We start from the raw sequence: 12,276 nt of genomic DNA, 5'->3' as shown, positions 1-12,276 counted from the left end.
AGACTACTTTAAAGATTCAGAGGAACGAAATACTCAAATGAGTAAATCAGGAGGAGGTGACTTTAAAGAGCCGGAGATGAGCAAAATATTAAAAATGTAATAAAAATTAAAAGGAGAAAGCACCTTAGCAGCAAATACATGTGACAAGTCTCCTGAAGAAGTCGTGACTGAAGGCTTCAGGAGTTTACTCGTACTTTGGCTCTGTTTGGTTTAAACGCCGGGTCTGCTCAGGTTGCTTCCGGAAAACTTCCAAAGAACAGATGTCAAGCTCAAGTCATCACTGATGGACAGCTCCGGCTCTGCACTGACCACCGATAGATGATGATCAATAAGAGCGTCTCTGAAAATGTTGAACTGTTCCTTTAATCGGGAGTCAGCTGTAGAAGCAGCAGGAAAATTCAAAGCTGTTCGCCTAAAGACACACGAAGAGTAAATGAGTGGGTGATTTATTAAAAAGGAAAAAAGTCAATTTACCGCACGATGTTAGACACCTGCCTTCTCTCACACACACACACACACACACACACACACACACACACACACACACACACACACACACACACACACACACACACACACCTGTGCAGCGTGCGCGGATGAAGCTGCTGCTGCTGCTCTCAGGTTGGTTTATTCCAAACAAGTCCTTCAAGTTATGGATCAACTTTGCCAGATGTGCAGCTGTTTGTGCTCGGAGCATGTTTGTTCCTGCAGACCTCGGCTCGATCTGAGGCAGGGACCCATTCTTCCTCCTCCTCACCCTCCTCTTCATCATCCTCCTCCTCCTCCCTGCATGATTCGCCTCATCTCCGTCCGATCGCTCACCTCCTGTCTGTCTGCCTGCTCGTTACCGTCACGTCCTCCTCCTGTAGGACCCCCTCCCCACACCTTCCTACTCCTCCTTCCCTTGTCTTCCTCACCTCCTCCTCCTCTTCGTCTACTCCCATAGGCCCTTATTCATTCTCTCCTGTCCATATGGTTTCTGCAGTCAAACAGAAGAGCGCCTTCGCCCCTGTCGTGCGGCCACAGACCTCCCCGCCCCCCACCTGCACCACCACCAATGGCAGCAACCTCCAGGGTGAGCATCCCACCCCCCCGTCCCGCCTGTCAGCACCCCCGCCCCCTGCTGTCCTCCTGCTCGTGTCCCATCAGGACACGCAGGTGGATGTCCACGCGGCGCCGCTGTATGAGAAGGACTCTTTCTGTGTTGCGTGTTGATTCCTGCTTTCACACACTTGGAGGTCAAAGTTGATCCATAACTTCTGGCATTTTGGGGAATTTGGAGCTTAAACTTGAGCATTTTTCTTTTATAGTTAATACCGCTGCAAATTTCACCCTGCAAAGTATTTCCCCCCATAACCGAGTCCTATTCTTTAGCTTTTATTTGGCTCAGTGAAGTCCAAGAATCCGTCGTAGATCTGTCTTTATTTCAACATCATCTCTCAGCTTTATCCAAATACTTTTACAACGCAGGCATTTAACTGATTTTATTTAACCTTTCAGCGCTTCACAGAAAGACTTTAACAGCAAATGCATATTTTGTGCGAGTGTGTTAAATGAACCCTAATTATTCCAGAGATCTGTTTACACGAGACGTATCTTAAATCTTTTCGATGTGCCTCTCAGGAAGGCGTTTTTATTTAAAACTGGAGGTTTTTTCACTCTTCATGAAAAAACATATTTTAGGTCTTGTAATATCCACAGTTATAATCACCAAGACGTTTTAAATATTTCTGAGTGGGCAGCTTGAACAGTAAAAAACTTTCATGATAAAACATTGTTATGTTAAAGTACAGTAAAGTAGAATTTTAGAAAAACTGAGGCTGCATCCGCATGTACTCAGCTAAAAAAGGACTTTTTGAATTCGCCTCACAGCATCAGCAGCGTGCACCTTTATCTCCTGTTTTGATATCAAACTGTGCGCCATGTTTGTGGGTTTTTGATTGGCTAACATTTCTTCACAGTTAGGCAGAAGTGGCAAACGTAAAGATAGTCTGTACTTAAGTAGAAAAAAAGATACTAGTGTTAAAAAGTACTCCAGTAAAAGTTGAAGTACTGATTCAAGTTCTGTACTCCAGTAAAAGTAAAAAGGTAGCGGCTCTGAAATGTACTCAGAGTAAAAAGTAGCTTTTTGGAGGACGTTTCTATATTTGTGGAAAGCTAATTGAACCTTGTGCTGTTTTAACATAATAATAAAATAATGTCAGTAGATGGGAGTACAGACTTTATTTCATTCAAACATTTTAATTCTCACGAATATTCTCAGCTTGAATCACATCAGCAGAACATGAAGAGAAAAATAAGGAAACCAAACATAGCTCTGTGTCCTGTTGCTACATTGTAGAGGGCGACAGTCAGGGGTTAAAGTGGATTCAGCAGGTGGAGCAACCCTAAAACTGTCTGTAATGGCTCAGCGTGGGGGAAAGATTCATAACTCACAATAATTTCTATTCAGAGCTTGAGTCGATTTTCTGATTTAAATCCATCACAGTACAACAAACTAACCTGTTTATCCTGCACTAACCTGCAGAGGATTTTCATGCAGCCTTTAAATAACAGTCTCCCTCAGTTTGTTTTGCATGTCTCACAATATGAAACAACATAATATCACATGTACAGACCCAATATGTGATTTAAAAATGTGAGGACTTACTTGTGAGCTTTAAATGAGCAGTCCTTTCTTTAAATCTAAGCTCTCGCCTTCCTCTCCTGTCCTGCCTTTTTTATCTTTCTCCATCTCTGAGTGAAGTTAGCTCTCAAAACAAGGAGAAACAGTTTTGCTTCTATCGTCTGTTTTTATGCAACATCTCCTGGTGATTAATAAACGAACAGGAGTGACTCTCATGTGTTTCTGTTTAGGCTCAAATTGGTTTGATGTTGGGAAGGCCGCAGTGACGTGAAATAAAAACGCTCAAAAGCTTGTTTTGAAAATGTGAGGAAGAAAGCACAGGTATCTGTTTATAAATGTAGGGAGTAAAAGAAAAAAAACTGCACAGGTAAAATACAGATAGCTGAAAATTCTACTTAAGTACATTAACGAAGTATTTGTACTTTGTTACTTCCCACCTCTGCAGTTTGGCAGCGCTTTGCATTTTCACGACAGATGGAGACATTTTTCCAATCAAACTGAAAAATCCAGTGTATGCGTGGACGTAGCCTGAAATGCTCAGCGAGCATCACGAAACATGAGATCTGACTCATTCTGTGTTGTTTCAGCCATGGCAGGTCTCATCGTGCCCCCCATGTGAGGAGGACTCTCAGCCAGGTACCGTCAGACTCCCCACAACCCTCCCCCAGCCTGAAACGCCACAACAACGTCCTTCCCGTCATCCTTTAGACCGACCCGTCTGACCCAGAGTCCGAACCCGAAGAACTTCAACAATTCAGTCACCATCAGCCGAGGACGTCGCTTCTTCCTGCAGCCGTTGCAGACACCACCGGCAGGCGTTTACGAACCCGGAACAGGAAACGTCTGCAGTGGCTGCGGGCGGAGGCAGCGCTCGCTCAGCGTGAACTGTGGGTGGATGAAAGGTGTCTGCAGTACTGCATGTTGTGCTGAGATATTAAACAGGTTACTTTGACTTGAGAAGTCTGTGGAGGCTGAACAGATCTCAGATCAGTTCGAACCACTGTGAGACAGGAAGTAGGCGTGTCCACTGGGAGCATCTGTTCTAAGCTAATCATCATATCGTGAAAAAAAAAAATCAGCCGAGTGGATGGTGTCATCTTCAAATACCTCGCTTTGTTCAAACTGAAAATGCTGGTGATTACTGTAAAAAAATAATAAATAAAAATCACCAAATCTCTGTTAATTTTTAGCTAAAAAATCCTTGTAATGTTATCCAGGCAGCTCAGTTTGACCCCCTCCCCGAAAAGCTTACTTTTCTTCTGATTGGCTGTCTTTTGGAAGCCTACAGAGGGGCAGCACCAAGTGCTTTTTAGCTAATCTAAACAAATTAGCGGGTAATTTGCCAGTAAATAGTAACCCTACCTCATCTAAAACTTTGGTCAACACAATATAAAAATATTTTTAAAATATAAAGAAAGGCAGAAAAGAGCTTCTCTGTTTTCAGCTGCAGATCTGATTGGTTCTCACTAGAACAAAAGCTCTCAGTGGACACTGACCCTGAGTCGGACCGAGTCCGGAAATCAGGAAGTAATCATTTTTCAAACTTGGAAGAACCGTCAGACGGTTTTCAATCAGAAACCCCCAACAAGCCCCTCCCCCAGGACCAGAGTCCTTAAAGCCCCCGATGAATCTCACGTCTCAGCGCGTTTTACTTTCTGTACCATAGCTTTTAACAATGTTTGTGTCTCATAATCTAAAAAGGAGGAAAGTGCAGTAATTTTGTAAGCTAAGGAAAGAATGAAGCATCCTGCCGAAGAGAGACGAGCAAATGTTCCACTAACATTTGTCCGTAACACGTTGAGGCAGCCCAGCGTTTTCAGCTTTTCTTTTTCTTTTCTTTTGGATGTCTCATTTTGAAATCCAGTACAATAGTTCTGTTTTTGCAGGTGTGTCGAGTGGTAGATTTTAACCAGAAAAAGCTTGCAGCAGTTTTAATCACATTTAGGTACCAGATTTTCTTGTTATTCTTCTGATTGTGCTTATTTTATATGTATTTATAAAGTATGTTTTGGGGAGTTCTTTTGTGATTTAGGCCTGAATGATAGTCTCAAATATATATGTAAACACATTTGATGTCTTAATACCTTTTAGATATTGTAAAAAGAGTGAACAAGTGGGAAGAATTAACCCTTTTGTAAAACAAAACAAAAAAAACTCACGACACGGTCACCCTGTTTTTGAAAGCAGGACGTAAAACGACGCTTTCATCACTTTTGTATAAAAACGCTTTTCCGATATTTAACTTTTTGTAAACAGCATCGTTTGTTTCCCCTGGTTCTTCTCGTCTTTTGTGTATTATTGTGAAATGTATAATCATGGTTATTTCTTAATGCACTATTTTTTTTTGTTGGGGCACTTAATAAGAGCAATGTATCTTAGCAAAAAAGAAAAAAGCTAAAAGTGGAAAAAAAAAAGAAAAAAGATGAAAGCTAGAGCGATATGCACCAATATGTTTTTTTTTCTCCTGCCATCCTGAAATGGCAAAAATCCTCGTCATGTGAAATTTTTATATCTCAGAGACTTATAATGTCATAATATCCCAGCACTCGTTTTTTGAGGGGGGCGGTTTGGTGTTTAGAAGTCAGCATTTTATCCATCTGAATATTCGACCTGACCCTCGTCTTTGTGTTGGATTTTTTTTGCTGATATTGACTGTACGGTTTCAAAACACGGCGAAGAGTTTCAAACCAAGTTTTTTAGGGTCACCGATCTCAAGGAAACGTCCATCGATGTTGGTGTTGTTGCCGATGGTGCTGTTCTCGTCGTTGCACACAATCTGGATCATTTACTTATGCAACTGCTCTCCTGTACTGAAATGCAAGCTCATCGCCCGCGCTGCTGTGGCAAAAGTTCAAAAATATGTAAAGAACCAAGACTTGAGTTTGATGCCTTACGACCGACCACGCTTAAAAACAAAGTCTTTCTTTTTTCCGACAAAGTTTTGGTTCCACAGCAATTATCAAAGGTTACTTTTGTTTGCTTTCTTGATTTGATGTCTTTGTCCCTCAGGTTTCCCCCTGAAATATACAAAAGATGCTCAACTGTAGAAGCTAACCGTCAGATACTGATGGCTGAGAAGTGTTAAAACTGCCAAATTACAAAGTGTAGAAGTTTATTCCTTCACCAAAGAGAAGAAAAACTGGAGACTGGAGTCGTTTTGTGATTTAACATCTGTTAACTACAAGAAATTACCCCAATAGAAAAGTAGAACTACGAGATCTTTGTGTCAAATGTGATCAAAACACTGAAAAAAGTGAAATTGCTGAAAAAATTCTTACTTTTTGGAGAATATGGACATGAAATATCACGTTTGTGTTTACAGCAAATATGACTTTGAAGTTAATTCATTCGCATAAACATGCAAGTTTTGGATGGGGGCTTTGAAAATGTGGCCCCCATTTTTAGATTATTATTTGTTTAGTAAAATGTATTAAAATACAACTAAAGTGTAAAGGAAATACCAAAGAACGTAAACTTCTATCGAGGAAAAGGCTTATGTCAAATACATACTTAAATCTGGAAAAGTGTCACTTTGTGTACGTGAACACAACATGTTAGATATAACTGTCGTGTCAGTGAACAAAGGAGAAAAATAAGGTTCTTCAGCATGAATCAGTAGATTCAATCTGGGGAATATTTCAGAGAGATCCAGGAGACTGTGAGATGAATAACTTGGCATAAAGATCTGGAATCTTTGGATTGTGATAAATGAAAAATTTCTGACATTTTTTCCCCCAATACAAAACACTGACAGTGTGACTTTTCTTCCATGATCATGTGACTAGAAGGAGCATAAATTTGATATCTGTCGGCTTGTATTACGATTATAAAATTAGCATTACAAATTTACACCAAAAACAAAGTTGAAAAAAATAAAATCAGTTTATACTGCATCTTATTTTACAGAGACACGATTTGTCTTTACATTTAACACGTTCTCGGAATAAAGTAATAAAAACTGTAAAGCTCTCCAGTTTTTCCTTTTTGGTGTGTTTGCGTAGTTTAAGGATGGTAGAAGAAACATTTTTTTTCAAACTGCTTGAACCTACCTGAACCTTCAGACTTACACAAATTTTATTTGTATTTCTATGAATGTTAAAAGCAGAGTTGATGCAGGAATCTGAAGTCCAAATGATTAAACATCTGACTTTATGCAAATCCAGCAGTTTCTGCACAGTGTCACCCGGATGCTGTCACGTTAGCTTTTTGCTGGTATCTGTTCAGCGTCTTTGGGAAAGACCCTTTATCAGTGATACTAATGAAGCCCAGGCAGCAGAGCCAACCTCCCTGATCAGTCCCCTCCAACAGCTCGCAGCTTTTCTTTCTCTTTTTGTCAGTCGCAGCGAGCTCGCTTCCCACCGTCTGGGTTTTAAACTGAAAAATAGACTTTTTTATGTTTTACTTCAATGTGAAAGAGGGCAGAGGCACTGCATTTTTGTGAAATATTAAATATATCATCAAAGTATATCAAAGCACAATGTTTAATTAGTTGTCTTTAGGATACAAACAGGGGTGTCACCCCCAGGTTTTTTCTTTTTCTGTCTCTGGCCATGCTGTAAATAAATGCATGTCTTCTGTTTTTTGGTTTGTTTGGTTTTTTTCTCTGTGATCCAGTGCTTTTTGTACAGAAACAATCTAATAAAGATTACATTTGGCTCGAAGCTCTCAAACTTACGCTGATGTTCAAATAAGAAAAGGGGGGGGGGGGGGGGGAACTAATTATGGAGGCAGCACACACAAGTACCAGTAAAGAGTTAATGTTTACACACTTCACGAAGAACCTGGATCTGCTCTCAAAATGATTTAATCAAAATTAAAAGTTTTCAAATTGCAAATGAAACCGTTCAAGACAGAGAAAGCAGACGTGTTAATTCACATCAGATAGATTTAAAAACAGGAGTTGTTTTTTTATTAAAAAACAAACAAACAAACGTATATACTTTTATTATAAATAATTATGAAAAATATATATTAGAAATATAAAAACCTTCATTTCTTCTTATTAAAACTTTTAAGACAGCACATATTCTGGAGTCCAGCAGCACTGCTTTGCAAGTTGGACGTTTTTACAGCAACATCATTTAAAACAGGTAAGACAAATTTAAGAAAAATCTAAAGATTTGGAATAGTCACATTTGTTATTTAATGAGAAATTATCTGCGTCTATCTCACACACACATACACATACTGGGGTGTCTGCATCCAGTAAGGGTCCTGGGCTAGACCAAGCAGACATGAGTGAGAGAGATCAACAAGGTCAGGTGTTGAGGAACCAGGCACTGATTTGTAGTGGGCTACTTCTTGGCATGTTAATTTTAATGGCCCCTTTTATGTTCATTGCCCCTTGGGGATAAATAAAATCTTTCTGATTCTGATTCTGAGTGACCCAAGTAGGGGGGGGGGGGGGGGGGACAGCCCACCCAAGATTGGGGACCAAGTTTATTAGTTAAATCTTAAATAAGATAGACCTTTTTTTAAAAAACAAAGTAAGTCTTTTGATGTCTGAATCTACAGTTTTGTTTTGTTTTTTAAATTGACATAGTGTATTAACACAATTGATCTAAAATCTGACACAAAACATGAAATCTGAGTAAAAAAAAAGTAACGACCACAAACATGTTTAACAATTCGTTTTCATAGCTGGAAATGCAAATATAAATTGTCAATTTTAAAAAACCTATGCAAAAGTTTTGCAAACAACAAAGTTATATGCAGCTATTTACCTAAAAATGCAGTCAAGGTTTTTTTTTTGTTTTTTATAACCATTTCAAACTATTTACAGACCAATCAGGAGTTCTGCATCAAATAAGGTGCCACACAAATTATTTGTGTCACTCAAAGACAGCTTCTACCGTCAGTGTGTTGAAAAATAGTAACCGCACCGCATTTTCTTGTTAGAAACTGTAACAGTGTGCTGAAGTACCCTCAGAAGAGCCACAGACAGTGATCTGCTGGACAGCATACCACAGGGAGTTCGTAGGAACAGCTAAGATACTGTGCAGGACCCTCAACCTCCCAAGATATATATTGTACATACACGATGACATTAGTGCATTAAAGAACGATAGACGAGAGAGGACAGAAAGTCATGCCCAAGCAGATTTTATCTCTGATTAAAACTCAGGTAAGTAACTCAGGTAGATATTGACAGGAAGAAAATCTCCAGGGCAGCTATATCCACTGAAATCAGCTTGGAAAAAAAGAAAAATACACACGCACATCACCAAAAGTTTTCTTCCAGCAGGAATACTCTCCAAACGGCCTCCAAAGACTTTGGTTAATGATGAAACTGTCGGCGGGGAATGATGAACACGGAGCTCTGATTGACGTTTTGAGTTGAACTGATGCGAATCAATCACCGCAGCTCGGAGCCAAAGCAGTCAGAGAAAGAACCGTGCAGCAGGTAAAAACATCAGCCGGGATAAAAAGAGAAATACGACCGAGGATGAAGTGAAGGTTTGTATGGACGACATGATTCAGGAGGTTTCTGTCGACAGTCAGGAGTCCTTCTGGAAATGCGCCCTCAGAGATTTACTCGGGCCCTGAAGCTACAGGTCCAGTCCTAAAATTAATTATGCAGTTTTTATTGTGCTTTCATCTGTTTCCACGAAAAGCTGCAGGAGTTTGATGCTTCAGCATCAAAGATAAAACCCAACCTAACCAAGTGGTTTCATACACAGAATAAAAGTACACATAGCCAGTCGTTCCCAAATGATGTGCGGTAGGTCATTTGGGTTTTGTCCCGACCGTAAAAACCACAGGACAAAAGAAGTAAATCATGATTCCTACATGCAAGAGAACCCTGTGCACTGTGGCTTGGCTTTTACAGAGGCAGATTCTACACTCTAGAAAAATTCTACACATCTTTTTGAACAGTTGACACATCAAAGGTCCTGATGGAGCGTCATAACAACAATATTAAAAGTTCAATGTGGTTTTAGGCCAATCCCAATGACTATTCTGATTGCAAAAACAAGTCTGATTATAGAAGGAAAGTTTCCTGCTGCTCACTTGATGCAGAACCTCAGGAATAAACATTGTTGATGAATTTATAGCCTAATTCCCTAGTTTAAAATGTTAGTGAAGACAACATGACATTCCTTTTGTAAATTGTGGTCCAATTAGACTGAAAGGGGACATGCAGAGTATTTTTTAACTAACTTGTGATTTAACTGACTTGTGCTCGCTAATAAGCGAGCAGTCCTCCTCAGTTTCTGTCACCCCATTACATCTGATTTCAAAAAACCAAGATGGTGAGTTTCCCAAAGTTATTTTGTCTTCAGGAACAATCTTTGTCTTCTCGACCACCAATCTTTTCTCCAGAAAGCATTTGGCTTGTCCATGTAGGCCACTGCAAATTTCAACTGAGCTTTGAGGGTGTTGATTTTGTCGCAGTGCCTTCTTTCTTGGTTGGAACCTCTTAGTCCATGGCAATGCCAGACTGGCTTCACTGTGGACAGTGACACTGGTGTTGATGGTAGGCTTGAGCTCTAGTGGTTCCTGGGTTGTTCCTGGACTTCCTAACCAATTTCCTTTCATCTGAAGGTAACAGTTTAGGACTTCTTCGAGGCCGAGTGGTGACATATTCAAATAAGGTGTACTTACATATCATTGCTTAAACTGATGAATCTGCAGTTATTTAGAAATGACTCCATGAAGCTTCTACCTCCCAAAAGTCCCAAAGTGCTGACCTCAACCCTACTAAACCAAACATGGGCTGAACCAACCATTTTAAATGAACTCTACCAATACTGCCAAGAAGAGTGGGTCAAATTAAATTTAAATCTGTATGTGTACATTTTAACCTTTCTGAATTAGAGAAAATCAAAAATAAATCCAAACTTGTGCACCCAACTGTTTTAAATACACCGTACAATCGTTCCACCTTAAAAAAAATACAGGTCAAAGAAATCATTACTACTATCATGAACATGCCAAAGCAACACGTGGCAATGCTGGACGATCAGAAGCCTACAAATATAAAACACAGTCTGATGCCTTCTTATCCAAACGTAAAGGCAGCAAGTTTCTAAAAATCTAAAAGGAGTTTGTTTTTAAAAAAGCTAATTTTTAAGTTAATCTAAAACAGCGTTTGAAAAAGTTGTGCTTTTCAAAAGATCCATATGACCCAAAATGAGGGACTGAGACTGTAACCTGAGCAGTAAATGTTCACAGAGGCTAACACAGCTGTTTTCCCATATACTTCTATAGTGCTGAAGTCTTTTTACAGCCACAGGTATCACAGTCTGGTGCCTGCAGATAAAAATGTAGTGTTTCTGGATCTTTATCAAATGTTACGTATTCCTCACATCATACTGCTCCTCCTCAACATATCTTTGCACCCTTTCTTTCTCTGTATGATGGTAATCTCTGTCACTGTTACTTTTTCTGTGGCATGAATTAATAAACCCATTCTCAGGGAGTAAACGTCCCAACCATAAACGTTACTAAGAAAATCAAATCAAATTCAAAAAGTCAGCTGAGTCCAGGGACCCACTAACAATAGATGATAACACACCAGAAACGACAGCCTCTCGGCCTCTCTGTCTGTCGCTTGGCGGTCAAAGGAAACCCAAAAAAGAAATGTTCCTCACAGAGCGATTGGTGATTTTAACGTTTGAAGGCTGGTGGTGGGTTTATCAGGCCCACATTCCCAAACAGGACATCTGCTTTCCTTCATGGGGGACCAGAACAGTCCTATATCAGAGCAGTGCAGGGGGTGGTGGAAGCCTGCTGAGGCTCTGTTACAGGGACTATTAACTTTATCTCCGGCGTCAGCATTGATGAGAGCTTAATACACAGAGCTCATTGGTGAAAACTGGTGCCCGAGGCACCCCAAGAAAAACCCTGACCTCCCTGAGTCCGCACATCGCTGGCCAAACACCAAGCAACAGCTGCCAGACTTGAATGCCAAGCTGTAAGAGCTTTGGACACATTTTGATGGATATGTTGATCGGAAACGCTCAGTCAGGACTTCTGAACACATTCACTGAGAAAATTAAGTTTACTTCCACTACAGAAAGAACAGATGAAGGCAGAACAAAGCTGTGGCATTAAACCCAAAATCCTTCATATGTTTTTTTTGTCTGACTTGGCCAGTTATCCGTCTAGATCATTTGGGTGCGAGTTTCCCAGTTTTGGATGTTTCTGTTAAATAGAATGTAATTAAATCGCACTCATCTTATTGTGCTCAGAGAACAGAAAATACACTGAAAAATGCAACAGCATGTTTGCAATTTCTCTGTCCACAAATCTTGGACCCACTTACTCAAAAGCATTCGTCAACTCACAAAACATTGGCCCACAGACATCTAAAATGTGTCTGTATTAACACAAAGTTAATATCTGAATATGTGGCACTGGATTCTTTTTGTGGGATTATTTGGTTTAAGGGATCTTTTTTTCTTTTGATTAGCTATCTGTTAGCTATGTTGTGTAAAAAGAAAAAAAGATCATATTATTCATTCAGTAGCTTTAAGTAACATCATCAGCAAACATTAACTAATCATCAATCGTATTCAGGCTAGTCAAGTTACAATGACATAACTATCTAAATTAAATGTCAGTATAAATGCTAGTTAGCTAGCTTACTAAGCTAGCTTACCTATTGTGATCCTTGATAACTAATATGTACTTAGCTAGCTGTACCT

General features: G+C 39.8%; 1 protein-coding gene across 3 annotated transcripts in view; it reads left to right on the top strand.

Annotated features, from left to right (window-relative positions):
• LOC146581718 (transcription factor COE3) overlaps positions 1 to 7,287 on the top strand; it is a 141,958-nt gene extending 134,671 nt beyond the window's left edge. For 2 of the 3 annotated variants that reach the window (XM_085286148.1, XM_085286138.1), the window contains exons 15-16: positions 986 to 1,075; positions 3,214 to 7,287. In XM_085286148.1, the coding sequence (XP_085142274.1) occupies positions 986 to 1,075; positions 3,214 to 3,245 (122 nt within the window). In that variant the 3' untranslated portion in view covers positions 3,246 to 7,287. The remainder of the gene's footprint in view (positions 1 to 985; positions 1,076 to 3,213) is intronic. The other variant, XM_085286155.1, reaches the window with a different exon arrangement.
• Positions 7,288 to 12,276: the final 4,989 nt, after the last annotated feature.

The sequence above is a fragment of the Mchenga conophoros genome, linkage group LG2 (genome assembly GCF_057382185.1).
Source record: "Mchenga conophoros isolate Kocher_MC1m ecotype Shallow Benthic linkage group LG2, M_conophoros_male_GT1.1, whole genome shotgun sequence".
Taxonomy (NCBI): Eukaryota; Metazoa; Chordata; class Actinopteri; order Cichliformes; family Cichlidae; genus Mchenga; species Mchenga conophoros.
Note: the sequence above shows the minus strand (reverse complement) of the source record. Positions and strands in the feature narration are given on the sequence as shown.